Source organism: Mastigoproctus giganteus, chromosome 11 (assembly GCF_048544385.1).
Source record: "Mastigoproctus giganteus isolate SK-2022 chromosome 11, ASM4854438v1, whole genome shotgun sequence".
NCBI classification, from domain to species: domain Eukaryota; kingdom Metazoa; phylum Arthropoda; class Arachnida; order Uropygi; family Thelyphonidae; genus Mastigoproctus; species Mastigoproctus giganteus.
In genome coordinates this window covers 96,770,873-96,798,281 of record NC_143585.1, presented here as the reverse complement: position 1 = coordinate 96,798,281, position 27,409 = coordinate 96,770,873, and the positions used below count along the sequence as shown (strand labels likewise).

Sequence of the window (27,409 nt, the reverse complement as noted above, 5' to 3'; positions counted from 1 at the left end):
TTTTTGGCCACCCGAATAATTATAAATTCATCTGCCGTGCTGTGCCTTATGTCTGTTAATTGCATATGTTCTATGGTCGATTTGTTTGTTTTGCTGGACGAAAAACCCGAGTTTCTGGGGGGAAAACCTTGCTATCAACGCCTGAGATCCACTAACTCAGCCACAGAGTGAAAAAAAGCCCATTAAAGTTCCTCGCGTCATCGACGGGATTCGAACCCGGGCCTTCTCCACCCGGTATGGGGAGGATGGTGACGATACCACTGTGCTACACACAAAGACAATGATTATAATCACTGTGCTACTCACGCAGAGAAAAATTTACGATATTGTGAAATATATTGTACAGTTTCAGATTTCAGCAGTTGCACCTCTAGAATTCGTGCGGAACAATTTCGTAAGAAAGTTAGAAGCCACTTAGCATTAGTAGGGTCTTTTAGACAAATGAAACTTCCGTTTGGATATCAGTTGGAGGCTCAAGAAAAGAATCTGACATAACCAACTAAAGGACTCCCGTTATGTCAGCGCCCAGCAAATATCTTTACATTTGAAAGTAGCCAAAAACTATTTCATTATGGTTTTATTACTCTGCGATATAAAAATTAACATCGGAACAATTTGTTTGTGGGAAATGGGTGTAATACATTCAAGATTCTATAACTGAAGAGGATGGATGCGCGTATAATTTAACAGTACCTGAACAATCTCACAAGCATGCTGAAAATCTTGTGCTACTTACTTTAATTCTTGAAAACGTATTTCGGAATTTACTAAGGAAGTGGTGCGTGTAAATACTTAATGCTTAAATTCTGTTCTTCGGGGTTGGTTGGAGGTTCAAAAATGAAAGCTGACTATTTTCTGAACTTAAGAACTCGCAAATAACTGATTTTTTTTTTAGTCCTGAACTAGGGAATGTACATAGCATTTTCTTCTTCTTTTTTTAAGGCATACACTTTCCGCATTTACAAGTGGTATATCCTGTTTAGTGCCAACTGAAGAGCTGCTTATGCATCTTTGTTCAATTGGTCATTTTTGATCAATTGCACAACTCTGGCGAACTGAAACTCTTTGCAACAACAACCATGGGTACTAATTTTTAAGTCATATTATTTACATCCTGCTTTCTCTATATTGCTTGATATCAACACCCCTTCGTAATTCTTCTTGATTGCCAAGTTAAAAGGAGTTTCGAAATGGACATTTTTTTCACTTCATGTACTTTGTATAATCTTGTCTCACATACTTTGTAACAATTCCTGACTTTTCTGACATTTCTGTGAATAGTAATCATTTAACTTCAAACTGATTTTAATTTTATACTGTATGTTATATGCCACAGTACACAAGTAATTCGTCACGAAACTTATGCACTTTATTGTGTGCTGTTAGCGATATAACTTCTTATTCCAATTTTAAAAAGAGTTTCTGCTGCCATTCGCCTAGTCTTAGAATATATACCACAGAGTAGTACTTCTCTGTGATATATACTATGATAAATATAAACACCACTTTTATTTTAGCCAATGGCAAAACAATATTTAGTTTCTCCTGTTAAGACCATGAGGTCCGTAATAATGCTTCAGGTTTCAAAGGAAAAGACTTTTATAACTTTAAACTTCAGCAAATTTAATTTCGATATGTTTAAGGCATAATATATATATTTTTTGAAGTTAACTGTAAATATAAGCTCCACTTTTGTATGATTTACCGCTCGCTATATAAAATCAAACCGGTATATTTAAACATGCTGGATTAATAAGGTACAGCTCCATTCTACTGCGGATTCACCTGATCGCTAAAAGTAAGGTAGAAGGTTTTGCGAGGCTTTGCTATTACTATGTATTACCCCTGAAGTCACAATTATGTAATTGCCATTTTGTGATATAGGCATTTATTTTAAATGGTGGGTATTCAACAACTGAGTTTCAGTTATTTGTCACATGTATTGTAAAGCCATAACGTTTACAGTTTTGTTGTGATGTTTGGGAGTGGAATGGAATGGAGTGGGGTGGGGAGGGGAATATTATATGGGAGTTTTGTGTTTGTTAACGTTTGGGCCGGAATTCGCATTAGACCACTAAGCAATCGACTTTTAAGCAGAAATAAATAAATATTAAAATCGCCAGCATCCTAATAGTATTGAATCCCAAAGCCAAGCAAGTTCCGCAGTGAAGGAGATATACTAAGTCAAATTTTGCTTTTCAGATTGAATTGGACAGAGCATTAAAGCTAAATTTGAAATTAATTTACTGCCAGTCACATATTTCATCATCGTGATAATAATACCCCCCCCCCCCACCTCATTGGAACGATTTGGATCCGCCCCTGTTTGTTGTCTTGTTAGTTAACTGCCGCAAATTTAAAGATTCTGGGTAATAGTTCTTGGGGGAGGCTAGTGGGCTGCATGATTGGTTCTGGGAGAGGGGCAATTTGGCTACACTAGTGTGCATATAGCACACCGCGGACATTACTGATAGAAATATTGTATATTAAATATTTCTCTTGCGCAAAAATGTGTGATATGTCATTTATGAAGGTTAATATAATTTGTAAATCTTATTTAAATATTGTATTAGCTTATCTGCTTTAAGTGTAATCATTTATTAATATTTTTTTATTGGTTTAATATGTAAAAGTTGGGGGAGACATGACAAACATCAGAGAGCCACCACTTTGACATATCTACCATGCCAATGCACTATATAAATAAACAACAACACCCTTCTGCACTCATGGACCCGTATTCACCGAATTCCTTGTAGGATTATAGCAAATTTCCCTTGCCCTTTATTCATACTAAATAAGATTCACTCCATATGGAGGATATTTTCCTGATGAGGAATGAAGTATTTATATATATATATATATATATATGTAACCAGCATGCATTATACCAGATTTTTTTCAAGTTGTACCATACCAGAGAATACATTTCACATCAAATTGTAAGTAATAGGAGATATTCATATGCCAGCACAATGTTTTTATAATCATTATTTGTTAATATAATGTTTTCCTGCATGTCTAAGGAGATGAAATGCCACTGGCCAATCCTTTTTTTTTTTTTTTTTTTATATTTAAAATTTTTCTTATTTTCTAGAATTTAATTTTAGTATTAATAAAGCCAAATGATGCAAGGAAACAAACTTTTTCTGCATCAGCCAAAAATAAATAAGTAAATAAAACAATAATAATTAAAATAAAACAGAATATTTATACTAATCCCATTCCCATAAAGTAACCATGCAATTCCACTTTTAACTTGGGGTGACCACTACCATTTTGAGAGAACTTGTTCCAGTGTTCAACCCACCCACTACTCATAGGCGAACTTCCCGAGATCCAGTTTTCCTATTCCCTGAGATTTTATATTTATGCTCTCTTGGCTCTTCTCTTACCTACAAGGAGGAACAAATGTTCCTCATTGATTTTACTTAATCCTTTCAGTACCTTATCAGTGTTCTCCCCAAAAAATTTTGCCAGCCAGGTGGGGAATTGTTATACTTCATGGTACTGTAAAATTTTCTGTTATTTATAAATGTGACTTAAGCAATTCAGAGCAAAAATTAATTGCATAATTTAACATTATATGCTCCTGTCGATCACATAGTATGTTTGAATTAATATTGATCGAAATCAGTGAGCAGTACCATACGGTACCATGAGAATCGCTTAAATTTTAGCCAGGCGGTCGGCTACATTCAGTAGGTATGGGGAGAACACTGCTTATACACCTCAGTTAGATCTCGTGTCGATTTGTATTTGTCACCAATTTGGTTTCCCCTCCTTTGAACCCCTCTCCACAAGTTTTTTATCTTTCTTTAGGTTCAGACTCCGAACTTGAATACAATGTTCCAAATGCAGTTTAACTGTTTCCTTGTATAGATGGATAATGACATTCTCCCTACTAGCAGAGGTCCTATAAATCAGTGGTTCTCAATGGAGGCCATGCCATATTTCTATGGGCTCAGAGGTAAAAGTCATAAGATTGGGGGCAATGGAAACTGTTAAGTGGGCCATGAAAAGTTCACTTCTGAAATAAAATTATTACTAATATAAAAAAAAATAGTGAGATCTGCAAGGATCTTACTAAACTAAGGGACAATAATATTATTGTAATATTTTTTGTTAGGAGCATAATTGTATATTGTGAATAAACAATATGAGTAATAATTCTGTTATAAATAAAGATTGTAGTTAATAAACTCCTTTTTATTATTAATATTCCTTATATAATAAACAAATAATAGATGTTATAAATAAAAAGTGCAGTTGATAAAGTACATATTTATTATAAATATTACATTTATTATAATTAAACAATATGAGGGGTGGGGCCAAAGAGGTAAATGAAACTCATAAGTGGGCCACAAGCAAAAAAGGTTGAGAACCACTGCTATAAATAACAGGCAGGACACAGTGTGCCTTCCTAACCACTGTTTACACAGCATGAAATCCCATCAGATTGAATCAATAAAAAGACAGTCTTTTCATTTTGAGCCACTTTTAGTTCCTTGTTCCCTTAGATTATACATGGCTTTAGGATTTGTGTTCCTGAGATGTATAACCTTACATTTAAAAACATTAAACTTTAGTTGCTCTGGGCCATATATTCAACCAGTCAAATGATTTTTGATTGCATAATTTAAACAATCAAAACAGCTTGGCTTGAATTGTTAACCACCTTTTTCACCTTCAAATCATCAGCAAACTTGACAGTTCCTCCTAAATATCATCATCAATATCATATATGAAAATTGGAAATGGGAGGGAACCTAACACCAAGCCCTGAGGAACCTCACTTGTTATACTGTCCCACCTGGAAGTCAACCCTCTGCCTCCTGTCATTTAGGTAGCTTGAGAATTAGTTTAGGATCTTACAAGTAACTCTTAACTTCTTTCAGGCTTCCCCTAAAAATGAACCACTGCTGGGATTTATTTAAGATACCATTCTTGTTGAGGTGGTTCTGAATCTTACCTTTAGTTATAGATTTCATGATTTAAGCTTGTTACCCATAAATTCTCTTGGAGAACAGTTTAGGTTTTCATGTCTCTTCCATCAAGTTTCTGAGTCTTTAAATGTTTTAAAAGTTAGTTTATTTCTGAATACATTCTGGGATTGTCAATCTTCAGGATTTGATGATAATGTTTGATGTTCTTAGTTTAAGTATTGAATTATTTTAGACTATATAAGTTTGGGTTCACAGTTTGATAGACCTCATAATGACAACTGTTGGTTTTCATGAGGAACCCTGCAACAGTTTTTAACAATTTGGTTTGTTTTTTTCAAAGTACAACCATTTTGTTGGTCTTCTGGGTAAGGATTGCAGTTAAGGGATTTTTTCCCATTTGGTAAGGAATTATTTGATAGAGGATTCTTTTTATCTCACTTTGGCCTTTTTAAGACAGCCCTAAGTTTTTTTCAGTTCTGTTTCCAATTTCTTCACTTCATTCTAGTAGCCCTTATCTTATCTTATTTAATCCTTTTCAAAGGTAAACGCTGTATAGTAGACACCCAGAAGTAGTTCATCCCTTGCTTTCATCCTAAACTTGTTCAGAGAAATGTTACATTTATATTATTTTATTTTTTTCTGTGTTATTTCTTCTACTTTAAAATGATATATATATATATATATATATATATATAATTTTTTTTTTTTTTTTTTTCCCTACTACTTCTTGTTATTTCTTCTACTTTAAAACGATATACTGTATATATATATATATATATATATATATATGTGTGTGTGTGTGTGGCATTTATGTATACACTGTGTGTGTTTTACATATATACATATGTAAAACACGCATAATATATAATATTACCGTATTTCCCCATATATAACACGCACCTTAATTTTGGGGCCCGAAATTTGAAAAAAAAAAAAATGTTTTACATAAAGTTATTGAACTCAAGTTTTATTCATCATAAAATTCATACAACTCCTCATCACTGTCAAAACTCCCATCCATTAGCTTGTTCTCATCTGTGTCTGATGACGAATCACTGTCTTTATATATTGCCTTGTCCTCAGTTCCATCTATGGCATTTGAAATGCCACACTTCTTAAATGACTTGACAACGATCTCAATCTTGATATTATCCCAGGATCTTTTCACACAGGTACAAACTTCTCCTATAGTTGGTTTCTTCACTCTTCCTGCTGGTGTCAAATTGGCCCCAGAAGACTTCATCCATTCGTCTCTCATGGCAGCTTTGAAGGGTTTGTTAATGCATCAAGTGGTTGGAGCTGGGATGTCAAGCCTCCAGGTATGATGGCAAGTTTTGTTTTTTGCTCTGCATCAATCTTCTTTGTATTTTTTGTTATGTGTGCCCTGGACTGATCAAGCACCAATAGGGCAGGTTTGCGTAAGAGCCCACCTGGTCTCCTGCTCCAGACTTTCTCAAACCAGATCTTCATCCCATCCTGATCCATCCAACCCTTGTCATGAACGTGGACAGTCACTCCTTGAGGAATGTCTTCTTTTGGCATTGTTTTGCGTTTGAAAATCAGCATAGGAGACAGCTTGGTTCCATCGGCACAACAAGCTGGAACAACTGTATAATGGCTCTTTTCATGTCCACTTGTCTTCACAGTTAGTTTTCACCCCCTTCTTATCAACAGTTTTCTGTTACTTGGGACATCAAATTGAAGGGGGACTTCGTCCATATTTGCAATCTGTCCCAACTCAAACTGATGTCTTCCGACATTGAATGACAAAACAATGAAATTCAAGGACCTTCTGCTCATAGCTTTCAGGCATCTTTTGGGCAAGTCTGGTGCATGTACGCATGCTTAGTCCATTCCGTTTCAGGAACTTCAAATAGCACCAATTGTGTCCTCCTTTGAAATCAGTAACTTCTTTTTCATCAGCAATTCTTCTTGCCTCATGCTGAACCATCTTTGTGGACACGGGAATTCCAGTTGCCCTTTGCTCCTCAATCCATATCTTCAATTCCCTCTCTAAATCAGGCCATTTTGCTGACTTGTCTCTAATGGCCTTCTTCTGCCGTGGAGTTTTCAGTAGGGTTTTTTCTTCCCATAGTCAGTCTCGGATTGTTTTCTCAGTTGGAGGAGGGCCAAACTTACGTTCAGCAGCACGATTTCCATTCACTTTTGCAAACTGGATCACTTTTAACTTGAATTCAGCACTGTACGAAAATCTTTTCTGAGCCATTTCTGGGCAGAACGTGGCAAAACTAACCTAATATACCGGTAACAAGTGCAAAACAATGAGCACAAAGACAAGCGCGAAAAAGCGGGAAATTCAAGTAAAAAAAATCTACAACCACTGTATAAGATGCACCCAGTTTTTAGACCCCAAATTTTTAGAAAAAAGGTGCGTCTTATACATGGGGAAATATGGTATATATTATACAAAAGAGAAGTATGCCACTTGATTAATTTCTGTAAGAGACTAATATGGATGGAATTTAAAATTTTCAGATGATTTAAATTATTATGATTTTTAAGATTGATTATTATATTTGTAATTAAGTGATCTGATTTTCTGCAGACAAAAGTGACATACCTCATAACATGGGCTTATTAGGTATCTATTAGGATGAGGAATCTAATTTTTAAAGTGCAAAATAAGGGCGCTTGTAAAAATAGCGAAGAGCTAAAAAAAAAATCAAATGCCTGTTTATTAATATTGAAAAGTGCATAATCTGTAAAATAACCAACATTTTGCAGTTTTATTTTCAGAGTAACACAATAGAAATTCAGGAAATATTTAGCTGTGTTTTGAGTATTTTTTGAAGCCTTTTTTAAAATGTAATGTGGTTGAGTGTTAGAAGTGGTTATGGAAATTAAAATACTATATAGGTAAGTAACTAGACACAGATTTCTTTAGATTGTAATTTTCAGGAAATATGTGTGAAGGGAGGTTGTTCCAGAAAACAAGTTGACGGAATAAATGAGGAATAAAAAGAGTTGATTCTGTGGGTTTGAAGTTGAACAGTAAAAGGATACTGACTGGTTGCAGCATGCATTTGGACTGGTTTAGAAGAGAGAGGGGAATTATAGAAGCCAGTTCAGAAGAACAGTGCCCATGGAAGTATATATAGAAAAGGCATGCAGCAGAAAGAGAATGTCTATGAGACAGAGAGTGGAGAGACTTTGTTAGAGATGGGTCACTAATTAACTTAGCTGCTCTCTTTTCATTGGAGTCTAGAAGTGTGAGAGAGTTTATGGGGGTACTGCCCCAGTATTCCATGGTAGGGTGGATGTGAAATTTGTACAAAGTGAATAGCTGTTTAGAAGAAAAATAACACCAAGAGAGAAAGAGAAAACCTAATGTGCTCATGCCAAAGAAGATTAGAAATAAGAGTATTCCCTAATAGTGATATATGATCTTATCCATAAATCTGAATGATCATTGATCAGATGAATGTCACCAAAGGTAAGCATAGGAGCAGATGAATCCTTTTTTTGGGAGATACAAGATAGGACTGAATTTTAGAAGGATAAAGTTAACTAAGTTATCTTTTTCCCATTGGAGAATTACCTGGAGATCAAAATTTAAGGAATGGATATTTGAAAAGTTGAAGCTTCTCAAATTTATGCAGTGCAAGGTTGTTGTCACTTTGAAATGTGTAGCCTCCAATATGTTACTCCAGTTCCACAAAAAAGATAATTTCTCAGTTCCAGATTAGAGTTCTGTGCACAATGTTCCAATATCTTTACTTGAAATTCTGGAAAAGTTGTTGGATGGCTATATATTGTTGTGGAGTAGCAGAGCACCTTTCTGGAGAGTCAGTGTTTTTGTTTAAAGGCTAACATGTCAGTATTGCATAACGAGTCATCCATTGTGCTTGTATGCATAAAGTCTATGATTAAAATACTTTGCGTTCCAAAAAACACCATGGCCATCACTTTGTCAGCAGACTTCACAATCTTAAACTTTTTTATAGTGGAGATTGTTTCTATTCCATGGTGGCACATTTTGCTTCTGGGAATGATGTCGAAAGCAAGTTTTGGCTCCCATGACAGCCTTCTTGAGAAATTCTTGACCACTGGCATGATATTTCAGAAATGAAAGAGCATTTCTTAAAGCCATTTGTGGCTTCTTGTGGTCTTCCACAAGAGTACCCATTGCACATAATGATGCACACTTTGTTAAATCTAAATTTCCGAATGAATTTGATGACTGCTTTATGTGACAAATTCAAGATACATTGCAGTTCACTTACTATAATCTCTCTGATGTTGCTGATCACAATTTCAGCAAGTACAGTGTTTTCTGTTATTGGGTCTACTACTCCTTTCTCAGTCCCCTATGCTAATTCTTCCACCACAAAATTTCATATTCTTCACCACAAGTTTCCATAATTTGGTGATAATTTCTTCTTCCACCACATTTTTTATGTTCACAAACTGAATTATGGCATGGAGGGAGTGGTACTGTCCACAAATGAAATAGTAATAGTAGTAGCAGTGGCATTTGATGCAAGAAAGCAAGTGTATGAGCTTATGCAGCATCAGCCAAAAAAAAAAAAAAAAAATCACAGCAATTCCCTCCAAATGCCTGTCCAGTTCCTCCTTAAATTTATTCAACCTATCAACTTCCACAACGACAGATGGAAGTTTGTTCCAGCAATTAACCACCCGCTGGCTAAAGGCAAATTTCCGCAAATCTAATCTACATCTGTCTTTTCTTATTTGAATTTATGCCCCCTTAGGTTCGTAATCTGAACAAGTGGAAGGATCCCATCAGAATTCAGCGTGGTCAACCCATTCAAGGCCTTATACACCTCAATCAGATCACTGCGCAGGTGCCTAGTCTCCAGCCACTGCAATTTGCAGAACTTAAACCTCTCTTGGTAAGAGGATCCCTTCATTCCCCTCACCAATCTTGTTGCCCTTCTCTGTACACGCTCAAGTAAATCTACATCCTTCCTAAAATGAGGCCTCCAGACCTGTACGCAGTACTCAAGGCGTGGCCTGACCATTGCCTTATACAGAGGGATAATCACCTCCTTTTCCCTGCTAGCAAAATTCCTATATATCATTGACAAAACCCCATGACCTGCCCTGGCAGCCTGTCTGCATTGCTCAGAAAACTTCATATCTGACTGCACAATTACTCCCAGGTCTTTTTCATTTTCTACCACCTTAAGTGTAGTACCACACAGTTGGTACATTTCTCTGGGGTTATTTCTACCCATATGCAGTACTTTGCATATGTCAAGGTTAAACTTCAGTTGCCACTTCTTAGCCCATCTGCCCAAATTATCTAGATCCTGTTGCAGTAGCACACTGCCATTACTGTCATTAACAACCTTGCCAACCTTTGTATCATCTGCAAACTTTGACATTAAGCCTGATATACGTTCATCAATATCATTGATAAATATACAAAACAGCAGTGGACCTAACACCGAACCCTGTGGGACTCCACTAATAACATTAGTCCATGAAGAGCAGCGCCCATTGATTACCACCCTCTGTCTTCTCCCACTTAACCATCCTTTTATCCATTGTAGTAACTTACCCTTAATACCATTCTGCTCCAATTTGTACAATAGTCTTCCATGCACAACAGTGTCAAAAGCTTTCCTGAAATCCAAATATATGATATCAAAATTATTTTTTGCATCCAGTTCCTTTCTAACCACATCATAATATCCTATCAAATTTGTCAGACAAGACTTTCTCTTAACAAACCCATGCTGTGGCTGAATTATTGCTGCAGTCTTGTGTAGATGATCCTGGAATGTATCTTTAACCAGTGACTCCATTATTTTACCCGGAACAGAAGTTAAACTAACTGGTCTGTAATTACTCGTGTCACCCTTTGATCCCCCTTTGTGAATTGGGGATACATTTGCACATCTCCAGTCTGTGGGAACCTCCCCTGAGTCCAAGGATGCTCTCATAATTATGGCTAAGGGTTTGCTTAGTTGCTTTGCCGCCTCCTTTAATATAACTGGATAGATCCCATCCACCCCAGGTGCTTTTCTTATGTTTAACTTCAACAATTTCTCTTCCACTTTGCTTTCAGTTATTACAAAATCATTAAGTATCCTGCTACAATTTGATAACCTTTTGCCATTTTCAAACCTTAATAATTCCTCATGTGTGAATGTAGATGCAAAATACTCATTCAGTTTGTTTGCTATCTGAGCAGGATCATCAACAGTCGAACCATCAATGTCAAGTGGACCAATCAGATTCATCCCCTTCCTTTTAGAGTTTATATAAGTAAAGAAATCCTTGCTGTTTTTCTTAGCATCTTTTGCCAAGGATTTCTTGTAATCTGCCTTCGCCTGCCTAACCTCCTTTGTCACCTGATTACAGACTACCTTATATCTGCCATAGGCTTCTGAGTCGCTTGATAATTTATATGCATCCCATGCATTTTTCTTCTCTATTACAAGTCTCATTAGTTCATTAGATAACCATTTAGGCCTAAACCTTGGCCAATATTTCTTAATAGGCTTTTAGTAGCTTCCACGATTAATTCCTTGAATGATTCCCACTTAGAATTTACTGTTTGTAACATCGTCAGTTTTTCCCACTGTACAGAATTTAAAAACTGTCGGAGACCACTGTACTCACCTTTACGGAAGCAAAACCCCTTTCCTTTACCCCTGATGGTAATTAAATCTTTAAGTAAATCCCAAATCAGTACACTGTGATCACTGCCACCTAGTGGTTCCTTTATCTGCAAATTCTTAATACACGAATGATCACTGCTGATAACCAGATCAAGAGTATTACTTTCTCTGGTTGCCTCTCGAACATGCTGCTGCAGAAAACAATCATCCAATAAATCCACAAAAGTCTGACTAGTGTGTGAGTGACTAACCCACAAGTTCCAGTCAATATCTGGGAAGTTAAAATCCCCCATTATAAGACATTCCGATTTACTAGCCCACTCTATTTCTCTACAATTGTTCATTGTACTCATTCTAGTCATTAGGCCTATAACACACTCCTACTCTTATTTTTGCTTTCGCAGTGCTTATGTCACACCAAACTGACTCAACAGTGCACTGTTCATCTATATCAACTGGATGCACTTCTTTTGATTTTATGTTTTCTTAATTAACAGCATAACACCTCCTCCCTTTCTATCCTGTCTATCCTTTCTGTACACATTGTACTCCCCAAATTCCAGTTCAGCATTCCTTATATCTGTGTGACACCAAGTCTCTGCTATCCCAACAATATCCGCCTTTGATATCTTGACCAACACTTCAAATTCATCAAATTTATTTACTATACTTCTAGCATTGGTATACATGCAAGCATATATGCTCCTACTCCTATTCTTAGTTACCCTAACACACCCCATATACCCACCTATTTCAGGATGACTGCCATCCGTCCCTGAAACCCCCAACACCCCACGCTCCAGATCGCTCCAATAATTCATTTGTGGGCAGTACTACTGATGCCACTGACTGGTTACCCACAGCGTGTGGTAAATAGAAGGCAATTTGATGTGTATACAGTGTTAGCTGTAATGCTTAACAAATATTTCCATCGTAACTACTATAAGTGTAGTTTGATTGTAAAATTATATGCCTTGTAAACTTAATTGAGTAGTTACTCAAGTACTTATTGGTCCATCAAGCTTGTCACAAGCATTATTTCAGTTATCACAAGATAGCACTTGCTTGCTAGCTCTGAATCTAAAACAGTGATGGAACTGATATTCAAGCGACACTCATGAGTCTAGTGGACTAAATTTTTGTGATGTCTGGTCATTCTTTTATAACCAAATTCTTTGATAACCATCCTGAACCCCAGGGGCTCACATCTGGTGAGTATGGGCTTGACACACCCAGGGTCCTGAGCCAGATATCATCATTCTTCTCTTTCTTGGTGATTCCCTTCTCTCTCTCTCTCTCTCTCTCTCACTCTCACTCACTCTCAGGGTAAGTCAGATATTTTTTTTGATTGGTGCAGCATATGCCTCAGGCTTCCTTTCACCATACGCTAATAATAATAATAATGTGTGCTTGCACCTTCAGGATGGTGGTGGGACTGTTGGTAACCCTGGCTGCTACATCCCCCCCCCCCCCGTGTACAAGTCATGAAACACTATACCTACATTACTGGAGGTGACCATCCAGATGTGAACCAATGTAAGCAGGTGTTGAGGGGTAGTACCGCCACCCCTCTGTGGCACCAGGCAATATGAGGTGGCAGATGAGTCCTCAATCAGTGCAGTACCACCACTTCTCTTATTGGAGGCTTGAAGAGGTGAAATCCATGTTTGGTATCCAGAACAAAGCTCTAGCAGCTCATATCATGCAAGTATGATGGCTTTTGAGATTATCATGGCCATCATGGCAAGATCCAATTTTCCTTACATTTCAAGGACACCGCTCTAAAATGGTTATTGTAGGCTGGCTGCTAGATAGCCCACCATCATACCCAACCAATAGGTTCGGTATGATGGAGGCACCCAGAATGGCTAGTGTATAACCTTGCTGTCTCTACTCTGCTAGCTAATTACTAGAGGGAGTCCACATAGTATTTTTTATTTTTTTAAAGAAAACCACAAACACGAGAGGTATTATAACCTAAAGTACTTAGTACCGTGCTTGGGTTGGAGGTTGAGAAGACGTAAGAAGATATTTGTTGACATTAGACTTGAATTTCTGTAGACTAATTTTCAGAAAATATGTACGAAGGAAGGTTGTTACAGAAAACGGCAGTTGAATGAATAAATGAGGAAGATGAAAAGTTGGTCCTGTGAGTTTGAAGTTGGACAGTAAATGGATGTTGGCTGGTGGCAGCATGTGTTTGGACTGTTTTGAAAGAGAGAGTGGGAATTATAGAAGCTAATTCAGAAGAACAGTGCCCATGGAAGTATCTGTAGAAGAGGCATGCAGCAGAAACAGTACGTCTATGAGAAAGCGAGTGAAGAGACTCCGTTAGAGATGAATCATTAATTAACCTAAATGCTCTCTTCTGAATGGAATCTAGAGGCCCTGAGAGAGGTTTTGGGGGCACCGCCCCAGATGTGGGAACAATATTCCATGGTAGGGCGGATTTGCGATTTGTACAGAGTGAACAGCTGTTTGGAAGAAAAGTAACGCAGAGCGTGAAAGAGAAAACCAAGTTTTTTAGATGCAGAGGAAGCAATATTTGTAATGTGCTTGTTCCAAGAGAGATTAGAAGTCAGGGTAATCCCAAAAGAGAGAGATATCATTTTGCCTAGAAATTGGAGTGCCACCAAAGATAAGCATAGGAGCAGAAGAATCCTTTTTGAGAGATATAAGACAAGACTGAGTTTTAGAATGGTTGAAATCAACTAAGTTATTTTTGCCCCACTGGAGAATTACCTGAAGATCGGCATTTAAGGAATTGGTAGCAAATTTTCGAGAAGTTGAAGCTGATTGAGCAGGGCAAGGTTTCTCAAAATGGGAAGTGGAATGCAATGTGTTATCAGTGGCAAAACTTTGGATAGGATTTCCAGTCAATGGAAGAAGGTCATTAATATACAAGAGGAAAAGAGTGGGGGAAAGAACTCAACCTTGGGGGACACCGGCATTAGTGGAGAAGTTAGAAGACAGAGACATCTACCATCACCCTCATGAGTGATCAGAGAGAAAACTGGATAACAATTACAAAAAACAGTTGGCAAACCATAAGATGGAAGCTTGTTTAGAAGATCTTTATGCCAAACAAGATCAAAAGCCCTTGAGATGCCAAGAGCAACTGCTTGTGTTTCCCCGAACTTTTCCATTGAATTTATCCATAAATGGGTAACACAAGCCAGAATATCACAAGTGAATCAACACTGACGGAATCCATACTGGCGATCATTGATCAGACGGAAGGTTTCTAGATAGTTTAAGAGTTGGAAGTTAATTGATTTCTCCATTACTTTAGAAAGAGTAGAAGTAATTGCAATGGGACGATATTTTGATTGGGAGGGATTTGTCATCCTTTTTAGGAACTGGCTGGATATGAGAAAATTTCCCAGCAGAAGGAAAAACACCTTTGGAATAAGAAAGTGAAAGAACAGGAGTAAGTTCAGGAGCACAGATTTTGAGAGCAAGTAGAGAAATACCATCAGGACCTGGAGCTTTCTTAGCATCAAGAATTGACAAAATCCTTCTGACATCCTTTTGACGGAAGACCAAAAGAGGCATTCAATGGAGCATGCTGGGAATGGTGGGAGGTGTTATTCCAAGTCATTAATATTTGAGTCGGAAGAAAAATGGTATGCTAGCAGGTCAGCTTTATCCTTGGCTGAAGTGACAACAGAACCGTCAGGTTTGGACAGAGGTGGGAGCAGAGATGGGCAAAATTTTTGGCCAAAAGCTTTGGCAAGAGACAAGAATGCTCGGCTATCATTAGGGCAAGAAGCAAGTTTTCTACTCTTAGCCTGTTCAAAATTTAAATAAATAAATTTTCTGTTTATACTCCGGCACGACAACAAAGTCAGTAGAGTTTACAATAAATCGTCAATACAAATATTTATCGTATTTAGTAGTCACGGGCTTGAACCTTGGTCCAGTCAAGGAACGCGTGCTATGCACTCTCGCTGCTGACCACTCGGCTACGTCAGATCTAGTTTAAACTGATTAATAACTGCTTTACAATTGTTGCAAGCTTTGGTGTAGGCAGAAATTGAAACCGAAGATTTGGAAACAAGTCAATTATGATATGCAACATCCTTCTCTTGAACGGCCTTAGCACATTTATTGGAAAACCAAGGTTTAGATAAAGGACGAGATTTTAAAGAGGAGTGTGGAATAAAGGATTCCATTCCTACAAGAATAATTTCACTGACATGATCTGAGCAAACATTTATGTCAGAAGTTTTGAAATAGTAATCCGACCAAGGAAAAGAAGAAAAGAAATCTCACAGGTAATCCCATTTTGCATTCTTGTAATGCCAAACAATGTGAGGTTTGGAATAGCAATGAGATAAAGGCTCCATTGGAGAAGAGACAATCACCAAGTTGTGATCTGAAGTGCCTAAAGGACCACTCACTTCGACCATATACTTAGAAGGGTTGTTTGTGAGGAAAATTGATGAAGCGTGTTGGCTACATGGTTAGGATTGTCCAGTATTCTTGTAGGTAAATGAACAATCTGTGCAAGGTAATTAGTAATTGCAAAAGCCTCAGCATTTCAACCAGCTAGGTCGGTGCGACTAGAAAACAGAAGCCAGTTGGAGTTGTAAACATTAAAATCACCAAGGAAATTACTTCACTGTTGGGAAAGTTGGACTGGAGAAAGTCAAGTTGCAAAGATAGGAAGTCAAAGAGCTGCAAGTGATTAGTGGAGTTGGGAGAACGGTAGCGACAACAGATGAATTTGACACAATGAGGTAGAGAGATTTTAAGCCAGAGAAGATCGAAAAGAGGAGATTCCAAATTACTAATCTCTGACAGGGAATATTGGAATGGACATATGCACAGGGTACCACCTTTGAGGCGAAAGGAATCATACACGAATAATTTGGGTAACTGAGATGAGCAGTGGTTGAATCAACCGATTACTGAGATTCTGTCAGAAAGAGTACATGGGGTTTGGCAGACTTCAAGTGGAAATGGACATCATTGAGATTAGAATTGAGACCACGTATATTTGTGAAATGAACTAGGAAGTGTTTGGGGGGGGGGGGGTTCAGATCTTTTTGCAGATAAGCTTACTCTGTTAGTTTGATAATTCATGTATTCAATAGTAAGAAAATGGGGGGGGGGGCATGCCGTATGAAGTAATGAAAATTTTGGATATGGCATACACATGATAAGAATATACCCAGATCCTTGGCATAACGTGGTCCCGACAATGCCTCCCTTATACACACTGCTCGGACTCTCTCCAGTTACTATGTGGCAGAGTAGAGGTAGCAAGATTATACACTAGCAGATCCAAAAGCCTCCTAAAGAGTTACCAGTAGGTTTGGTCTGGTGTACCTACTAGCGGCCGGTCTATGAATACCATTTTAGAGCTGAACCCTTGAAATGTAAGGAAGATTTGATCTCACCATGATGTTCATCATAACCTCAAAAGTCATCAGTCATACTGCATGATGGAAGAGATGGGGGAAAGGGTTGACCAGAACTTAGCTCAGGAGACTAAACATGGGTTCCACCACTTCAAGCCTCCAATAAGCAAAGTGGTGGTATTTCACCAGTTGATGAGAGTCATCTACCACCTAGTATTGCCTGGTAACATAGAGGTGTGGCTTTCCTCCATGTGGTGTGGGCACCACACCTCGACCTCTGCTTACTTTGGTTCACATTTGAGTGGTCACCAACAGTTGTTATTTGGTTTTTAGGAGAATTAGCAACTAAAGCCATATTGCTCCAGGGATATGCGGTGGTCATTCCCTGACCTTTCTGCATCCTCCGTATTTGGTGGCTCACGGGCTCGAACCGTAGGCTAATCAAGAAGCATGTGCTACGCTCTGCTGCTGTCCCCACCTTGCCACGGAGGTACCTAACCAACAGTGTGCATGTGCATGGAGGTTATACCCAGGGTTACTATCAGTCCCACCATCGTGAAGGTGCAAGCAGAGGATTTGGCTGTCACAGACTGTCCGGACTTCACCGAAATTGGGTCCACCTGACTTGAATGTCTCCTGAATATCAGTTCCATCAGTGTTTTAGACTCCCAGGTAGCAAGTACAACTTTTCTGGCATATCTGAGAGAATGTCTGTAACAACCTCAAGGACCAATGCAGGAAGGCATTGTTGAGGCCACCTTACGTCAGGGAAGTGTGCTGAATATATTCTTGCCTTGTGTATGCCACATCCAAAATTTCTTTACTTTATACATGTAGCACCCTGTATTTTTTACTTTATCTACTGAATGGCGAATGATGTAAGAAAGCAAGCTTTTATAGCATTAGCCAAAAAAAAGGAAGATAAAAAGGCCAACACTTCCCATATCATCTGTCCATCCCCTCTAACAGTTTGTCCACTTCTTCCTTGAATTTATTGAAATTACTCACCTCTACAACACCAGATGGGAGTTTATTTCAACAAACCTCTCTCTCTCAGGGTAACTCTGGAATTTTTTTTTTTTTTTTTTTTGGCTGGTGCTGCATAAGCCTCAGGCTTCCTTGCACCATATAACTGATATAATAATCTACTATCCACTTGCTCAAGGCAAATTTCTTCATATCTACCTTACAACCATTCTTCTTCGGTTTGAGGCACTTCTGTAGCCAGGTGGGCAGGAGCAGCAGTGCATAGCACATGCTTCTTGATTAGACCGGGGTTCGAGCCCATGATCACCAAATATGGAAGATGCGGAAAGGTCAGGGAATGAGCACCGTATATCCCCGAAGCAATATGGCCTTAGTTGCTAACGCTCCTAAAAACCAAATAACTACATCTTCAGTTTGAATTTATGTTCCCTTACGTGTAGTCTGAGCAAGAGGAAGGTTTCCATCAGCATTGAGCTTTCTCAATCTGTTCAAAGCCTTAAACACCTCAGTCAGATCTCTTTGCAGGTGCCTAGTCTTCATGCACTGCAGTTTTCAGAACTGAAGCCTTTTCCAGTAAGAGTATCCTTTTTTTCCTCTCACTAATCTTGTTTTTTTCTGCACCTATTCCAACAGAACCATGTCTGTCCTAAAATGGGACGTCCATTCCTGTCTGCAGTACTTAGGGTGAGACCTAATCATTGCCTTATACAACAGGATAATTACTCCTTATTCCTAGTGGCAAAATTAGCATTAGCATTAGTAGAGGCATATGATGCAAGAAAGCAAGCTTATTCAGCATCAGCCAAAAAAAAAAAAAAAAAACCCCACTCCCATTTCACCCCTCTGTTCGTTCGAAATACCTGTCCAGTTGAGCTTTAAATTTGTTTAGGCTATCAACTTCTACAACAAGTGATGGAAGTCGGTTCCACCAACCAACCACCCGCTGGCCAAAGGCAAATTTCCGCACATCTATCCGACATCCGTCCTTCCTCAATTTGAATTTATGCCCTCTGAGGTGATTATTCTGAGCAAGATGAAGAATCCCATTGGCATTGAGCATGCTCAAACCATTCAAAGCCTTATACACCTCTATCAGATCCCCTCGCCGGTGCCTAGTCTCCAGACTCTGTAATTTGCAAAACTTAAGCCTTTCTTCGTAAGAGCAACCCTTTGTTCCATTCACTAATCTTGTTGCCCTTCTTTGTACCCGTTCCAGCAGTTCTACATCCTTCTTGAAATGAGGCCTCCAGACCTGTATACAGTACTCAAGATGTGGCCTAACCATTGCCTTATACAAGGGAATAATCATCTCCTTATCCCTGCTAGAAAAATTCCTGTATATCATTGACAAGACACCATGAGCTACTCTTGCAGCTCGTCTGCACTGCTCAGAGAACTTCATATCTGCCTGCACAATTACCCCCAGGTCCTTTTCATTCTCCACCACTGTCAGTGTAGTACCGCAGAGTTGATATGTTGCTCTGGGGTTACTGTTTCCCATATGTAGTACTTTACATTTGTGAATGTTAAACTTCATTTGCCTCCTCTCAGCCCATCTGTTCAACCTTTCCAGATCCTGTTGCAGCAGCATAGCGTCAGTAGTGTCCTTAACAACCCTGCCAACCTTTGTATCATCTGCAAACTTGGACATTAAACTTGATATCCCATCATCAGTATCATTCATAAACACCGAAAACAACAACGGACCCAACACTGAACCTTGAGGAACTCCACTAATAACATTAGTCCACGTTGAGCAGTGTCCATTGATTACCACTCTCTGTCTTCTGCCACTCAACCAACCCCTTATCCATAGCAGCAATTTGCCTCCAATGCCACACTGCTCCAATTTGTGCAGCAGTCTTCCATGTGCAACAGTATCAAAAGCCTTTCTAAGATCCAAATATATAATATCAAAGTTATTCCCTGCATCCAGTTCTTTTGTGACTACATCATAGTATCCAATCAAATTGGTCAGGCAAGACCTGCCCTTAACAAAACCATGCTGCGTCTGAGCTATAACTGAATTCTTGTCTAGATGATCCTGCAGTGCTTCTTTAACCAGTGCCTCCATTAATTTACCTGGAACAGAAGTTAAACTAACAGGTCTATAATTACTTGTGTCAGCCTTTGATCCTCCTTTGTGAATTGGGGTTACATTTGCACATCTCCAGTCTAGGGGAGGTACCCATAGACTGGAGATGTGCAAATGTAACCCCAATTCACAAAGGAGGATCAAAGGCTGACACAAGTAATTATAGACCTGTTAGTTTAACTTCTGTTCCAGGTAAATTAATGGAGGCACTGGTTAAAGAAGCACTGCAGGATCATGCTGTATATCATCAATAAAACCCCATCGGTTGCTTTGGCAGCCTGTCTGCACTGTTCAAATAACTTCATATCTAACTGCAAAATTATCCTCGGGTCTTTTTCATTCTCTACTACCCTGAGTGTGGTACTACACAGTGTATGTTAATCTGGAATTACTACTTCCCAGCATAATTATTTGCACTATAATTTCACATCAGAGGTGGTACCTGTGCTTATATCTGCCCTGATATACCTTTTTTACTAATTTGGAATCTCCTCTTTTTGATCTTCTCTGCTTAAAATCTCCCTCTTCAGTGTTCTCTTAAATTCATCTCTTTTGTCTATAATTCTCCCAACTCCATTAATCATTTGGAACTTTTTTATTTCTTTTCTTTTAAACCCAACTTTCTCCATTCCAACTTTCCTAACAGATGTAATTTTCCTTGTAGATTTTAATGTTCACAACTTTGAACAATCAGTTTTCTAGTCACATGAACTCAGCTGGTCTCAAGATGCTGATGCTGTTGCAGTTACTGATGACCTCATACAGATTGTTCATTTACTACCAGAACCCCAGACAATCTTAACCACCCACTGAACAATCTTTTTCTCACAAACAGTCGTTCAAAGTACACAGTCGAGGTGTGTGGTACTCTAAGCACTTTACATTACAACTTTTTTGGTGATGGTCTCTTCTCCAATGGAGCCTTTCCTCTCGAGGCTGAGAGGAAAGCCTTTGTTTTGTTTGGCATTACAACAGGGCAAAATGGGATGATCAGCAAGATTTATACAAGATTTCTATTCTTCTTTTCCTGGAGTCATTTACTGTTTTAAATATTTTGATGTCATTGTTTGATCAGGTTGTGTCAGCTGAAATTATTGTTGTAGGGATGAATTCCTTTATACCAGACTCCACCTTAAAATTTCTTCCTTTGTCTAAACCTTGGTTTTCCAGTTTTCGTCATGTGATAAGGCTGTTCAAGATAAGGTATTACATATTAATGCATGTTGATGCAGATATTGCTGTTCAGGATTTGCATATTGCAATTAGTTTTCATCTGAATCTCCAATTTCAATTTCTGCCTACACTAAAGCTTATAATTATTAATTATAATTCAACAAACTGGGTGTTGAACAGGCTAAGAGTAGAAAACTTTCTTCTTGTCCAAGTGGTAGTTGAACATTCTGGTCTCTTTCCAAAACTATTGGCTGCAACTTTTATTCTCTGTTTTAAAACCTGTTGGTTCTATTCCTTTTCAGCTAGTGATAAAGTAAATTTACTAGAATCCTATTTTTCTTCTAACTCTTATATTGACTACCTTGGTAAACCAACTCCTAACATTCAGTCTAAAGGATCTCAGAAAAATTTTGAACAACCTTCATGCCAAGAATGCTCCACGTCCTGATGTTATTTCTCCACTCATTCTCAAAACCTGTGCTACAGAGTTTGTGCCTCTTTTCTGTTGCCTTTTTATACTTTGTAATTTCACTGTTATTTTTCTATCTGCTTGGAAATTTGTTCATATTCAGCCAGTTCCTGAAGAGGTGGCAGAACATTCCCATCCAGTTATCATCCCATTGCACTTACCTCTACTTTTTTCCAAAGTAATGGGAAATTCCATTAACTGCCAACTACTAAGCTATTTCAAACCTTCCATCTGATCAGCAATCACCAATGTGGATTCTGTTAGTATCGATCCACTGATGATATATTGGCTTATTTTACTCATCTATGGATAAAATCATAAAGCTATTCTAAACAAGCTCCCATCTTATGGATTGACATCTGTTTTTTGCAATTGGGTATTTAGTTTCCTCTTCCTTATCACTCTCTGTAGGTGATTGCAGATGGCTCTGTCTTCTAACTTCTCCACTAGTGCTGGTGTTCTCCAAGTTTCTCTTTTTCTCCTGTCTTTCCCTCCCTTCCCTTCTGTATTAATGACCTTTTTCCACTGACTGAAAATCCTATCCATAGTTTTGCTGATGATAGCACATTGTATTTCATCTTCCAGTTTGAGAAACCTTATCCCCACAAAAACCGGTTAAACATCTCGAATATATATACCACGATTCATTAAATGCTGATCTTTCTCCAGGTATTTCTCCAGTGGGCACAAATAAATTAGTTAATTTCAATCTTAAAACTGAGTCTTGGCTTACATCTTACAAAAATGAGTTTAGTACACCTCTGTTCATCTTCACTGACACTTAGATTTCTAAACATCATTACATATCTCTATTATGGATTACTCTGACTTTCATTCTCTCTTGGCATAAGCTCATCACAAATATTACTTCCTTTGGATATAAAAAATTGGGTTTTCTCTTTTGTTTCCAGTGTTACTTTTCTTCTGAACAACTACTCACTCTGTGCAAATCTCAAATCCACCATACCATGGAATATTTTTCCTATATCTAAGGTGGCATTCCCAAAACCTTTTCAGTCTTTTCAACCTTTAGTCCATGTATGGTACTAAGTACTATAGTTCTAATACCTTTTGTGTTTGAAGTTTTCATAAAAAAAATAACAAAAAAACCACCTCAGTGCATTCCATATATGTTTGTCCCTTGACAATGATTCTGAGATGTAATCCATTAAAGCTTTACATTTTTTTTAAGTACCTACATTTGTTTTGTTTAAAGATAGGAAATGTATGTAAATTTTTTCATTTTTATTTATATATGTTTGTATATGATGTAATATTATTTTTTCATTTTTCAGATATATTTAATTGGAGTTTACTGACAGATAATTAACCATGATTATATGAGATTTTTATTGCAATGAATATGGTAAAACAAGGTAGTTCAAAGAAACCACTGAAAGAAAAAGTTGTTCAGATATATGAAGCTTTCTTTAGAGTGAGTTGAAATTCCTTTGATTTATCTAAAATATCACATGATCTAATGCCTATAAATTGAAGGTGTTAAGTATTTTAGTTAGTAAATAGTGGAGTTTGGATTCAAAATGGATAATGGAAGTGGATAATTTGAAATATTAGTTTTTTTTTTCAAATTATTTTTTCCCCCTTAAACCTGGCTATTCTAAAGGATTATTATTTAAAATAGTCAGTGACCAGGCTATTCTAAATAGTAAAAAAAAAAAAATCTTTAATTTGAAGTTTAATGCTTGGATGTTGGATAATTCCAAATTAGTCAGGCAGTTATTCATGTTAAGAATTTGTCACACTGCATATAAAAGATATGCTTTACGACTGCCACCTTAACTATGCCCCTAGAGAGGCGCCTCCGTAGCCAGGTGGGAAGGAGCAGCAGTGCGTAGCACACGCTTCTTGATTAGACCGGGGTTCGAGCCCGTCACCACCAAATACGGAGGATGCGGAAAGGTCATTCAGGGAATGACCACCACATATCCCGGAGCAATATGGCCTTAGTTGCTAATGCTCCTAAAAACCAAATAACAACAACAACCATGCCCCTAGAAGCCGCATACTCACCTCTCTACTGTCTCTTCCTCGTGGTGAGGAGCACCTTTTCCGTGCTAATGAAGATGCCTACAAACAGCTCTCAGCCTTTTCACAAGCTGCTTTTGAGATTAGGAGAACAATTTTATTGCAGCTCAGCCAGCAGCAAGACCAGTAAATTAACAATTAAAGGGAGCTCACTTGGATGAATCATTGAAAACAGCTGCCAAATGGCGACCCTCTCTATGCAGGCACTCTAGCCTTGCAACTCTATCAACTTTTCCCTTCTACTGGGAGGGCCCCCCAGAACAGGGAGTAACCCACTCTTCATCACCCCCATCTGCCTCAACTGAAGGACTCCTTCCTTCCTCATCTTTCTATCTTCCTCCTGACTATCAATTCCACTCTCATGCTATCTACCCCCCCCACTCATCCTCCCTTTTTTCTTGGTCTCTGTCCAGAATGCCCAGGTGATCCGGGTGGAGACCAGCCAGAGTATAATGGGCAGCCTGACTAACCTCCCAGTAGTAGTGGTGGTGGTGGCGGCGAGCAATGTAGAGTCCCACTAGGGACCTTGCAGCCAAACAGCCAGGCACAACAACAGAACAAAACATGATACTACATAAACCAGCCACTACACTTTTCCTGGCCTTTTGCAGTAGTTCTGCATTTCATCACAGAGTACATATGGTGCAGACGTGGGAAGCCACCGGGTGCATCTGACCTTAAATGCTATGCATTAGTTTAACTTTTTATTAATGTAGCTAGTAATGGATCTTAAAAATTGTCCATTAACTTTTATTTTTGTTAAAATTTTTGGCATACTTCTTCTGTCAGCAGTTAATAACCGTTTCTTCATTCATTAGCATAATGTGACTAAGTTTTGATATTAGGTTGTCACTTGTAACCCCAGTGAATATTGGAAAAAATTAAATTGAACAGTTTTTTTCAATTTTCATTGATTGTTAGATTGTTGTTATAAATATTTAGTCTATATGTATTAAAAGTTACTTCTTGTTTGTGAATATTACAAAATCTCATGATTTTGAGGCATCATAACAGTAGGTTGTGGGAATCATAGCATGCAGTGTAAGATTACAACATTATTTGAATAATATAATAATTTATATGAACAATTTAACAGTTCAGTGGATAAAAGAATGGCACTTAATAGAAATATTGGTTGGTTGGTTGTTGGGTTTTATTGACGCATTAGCATCTAAGGCTATAATGCACCAAAACCAGGTGATAATAGAAAGACACCTTATTTGTGTAACAGTATAGAATTAAATGTTTACCAAAATAAAATGACAGATATTCGAATGAGTACAATGAACTTGGATAACTTTGGAGTTTTAGTTCAGTTACAAATTAAGAATTTATATAAATTTAGATAACTTAAATACAATAGAGGTCAGACATTTCAGTCTCTTTTACAAATCTTGTTCTCATGGCAAAATTATATTAAGTTTTGATTCTGCTCAGTTGAAGAATACAGTGGGAATATCCATCATTTCTTCATTTGGATCGGATAAACTGATTCATTATATTTTTCACTCAGGTCAGGATCAAATGATAGTGTTTGCATCAAAGATGTGGAACATTTTTAATGCTGCAGGGGTCACACCCACTATTGTAACAAATGTAGCCATGCTACACCTGACAGGTGCATGACTTTTATTTATTTCTGAAAAAAGTTTTTACTTTTTTGAATTTTTCTTGGAGTATGCCAATATGGCTTTTACTAATGGATTTCATTAATTATTGTATGAAATTTTTTTTTATTTGAAAAATTTGAAAATTTAAAAATATTGTTTTTTATATAATTATGTAACTTTCAACAAAGCAAAACTTAATTCTGTTCAAATAAAAAAAAAAAAAAAAAACATAAAGATAAACTTGAAACTATTAGTTGCTTCCATTTCGATATTTTAGTATATTGTGATAATTTTTGTAATTGTAATTTAATTTTTAAGGGAGAAATTTTTAAGGTAATTCATTAGTGCTTATTTTGATATTTTTGTTATTTACCTTTACCTTACTTTTTATTTAAATTATGGTTTCAACTAAAAGGATATGCAACATGTAGGTTGTCATGACTGATGAGGAAATTGTCACTGACTATTTCATCTATAAATTATAGCCTTTTTCCTTGTATTCGCTGTCACATATATGCAGAGCTGACTCTAGCTGATTGCGAATCTTTTCTGTGTGCTAGCTGTAGGAATGTGACTACGTTAACCCCTTCGTGGATTATCCTGAGATATCTCGTTTTTAGTTTTAAAAGTTATTTGGAACTACATGAAATATCTCAGGATACAATAATACCTGAAGCAAACAATAATACCTCCAAATTTATGATCGAAATGTATTTTCTCGGGCATTTATCTGGCTAATTTTGCATTAGCCAGATAAATCCTGAGATTTCTCGAGATTTTCTTATGACTGGCAGAAGATGACTGGCTTTCATTTTACTTATATTTACTTATTGTACAGCAATGTCAGAACAGTAGCATGCATTCCTATGTACTGCCAGTAAGCAGAATAAAATTCGCTGTCCTAAATGCCGAATACTGATAAGTGTTAACCAATTAGAAAACAATACCTTATTTACATCAAAAAATATTTTGCTGCCTTCTTGAACTGCAGCCCGTAAGCTATGCTCACTTCACTGTGTGTCAGAATGTAGTTAGTTGATGCGGTGGCCGTGTGTCAAAATGTAGTTAGTTCACGATTATTGCTTGTGGTGGGAGGTTACTGCTTGTGCGTTCCACTAAAATAAAGAACAGAAAAAGAGTGTTTTTCTGTTCTTTATTTTAGCTCAAGTGCTAATTTATTAAAAAATTCTGTATAATTTGCACACTTTTTTGGCATACACGAGATAACTCGGGATAGCCCAAATGGGTTAATTACTCATGTATTTTCTACTAAAAAATTTATAAAAAACACAAAAAACTGTACAGTGAGTATTTGCATGATGCATACTTTTAATCTGTAAAATAAAAGTCGATCCGTTATGGCACATTTTCAGGAAAAAAATGTTCCGGGCAGGGGTTAAATTATAAATTCTTGCACTGCTTCTATTAATACATCTAGCAGCTTGAAAGTGTCATAGATTACAAAGACTCTGCTGATGTATTTGCCTGTTGCATGTCATGCAACAAGCGAATACATGGATTGTGTTAGGGGTTACCAAAACCAAAAAAAAGGTACCTGTATATTTGCATAATAATGCTAGGAATACAGTAAACAAATTTGATGAATTTGAATTACTGGTTAAGATGTAGACACAGACATAGTAGAGATATCGGAAACAGTTCACTTAGAGATAAGTAATGCTGAATTTGAATGTTATTATTAGTAATAGCATATGATGCAAGAAAGCAAGCTTATAAAGCATCAGCAAAAAAAAAAAAAAAAACCCTTCCCACGTCACCTATCCAACCCCTCTCCAATAATATGTGTAATTCTTGAATTTATTCAAACTGCCCACTTCCACAACACCAGATAGTAAATTGTTCCAACAATCAACCACTCACTGGCTGAAGGAAAACCTCCATACATCTATTCTGCAACCATCCTTCCTCAATTTGAATTTATGCCACCTGCGGTGTGTAGTCTTAGTAAGAGAAAGAATGTCATCAGCATTGAGCTTGCTCAGTCTATTCAAGTCTTAAACACCTCATTTAGATTACCTCACAGGTGCCTAGTCTCTCTAGATGGTGCAAATTGCAGAACTGAAGCCTGTCTTGGTAAGACAC

General features: G+C 37.5%; 1 protein-coding gene across 4 annotated transcripts in view; it reads left to right on the top strand.

Moving 5' to 3' along the window:
* Positions 1-964: 964 nt before the first annotated feature.
* The window catches only part of LOC150078282 (armadillo-like helical domain-containing protein 3), a 405,573-nt gene continuing 379,128 nt past the window's right edge, over positions 965-27,409 (top strand). For 3 of the 4 annotated variants that reach the window (XR_016547653.1, XM_090385517.1, XM_090385515.1), the window contains exons 1-2: positions 965-1,083; positions 22,946-23,085. Coding sequence is in view for 3 of the 4 variants with exons in the window: in XM_090385517.1 (XP_090241643.1) it covers positions 23,008-23,085 (78 nt within the window). In the remaining variant the exon portion in view is untranslated. Of the gene's footprint in view, positions 1,084-2,480; positions 2,534-22,945; positions 23,086-27,409 lie in introns of those variants that run through there. The other variant, XM_090385516.1, reaches the window with a different exon arrangement.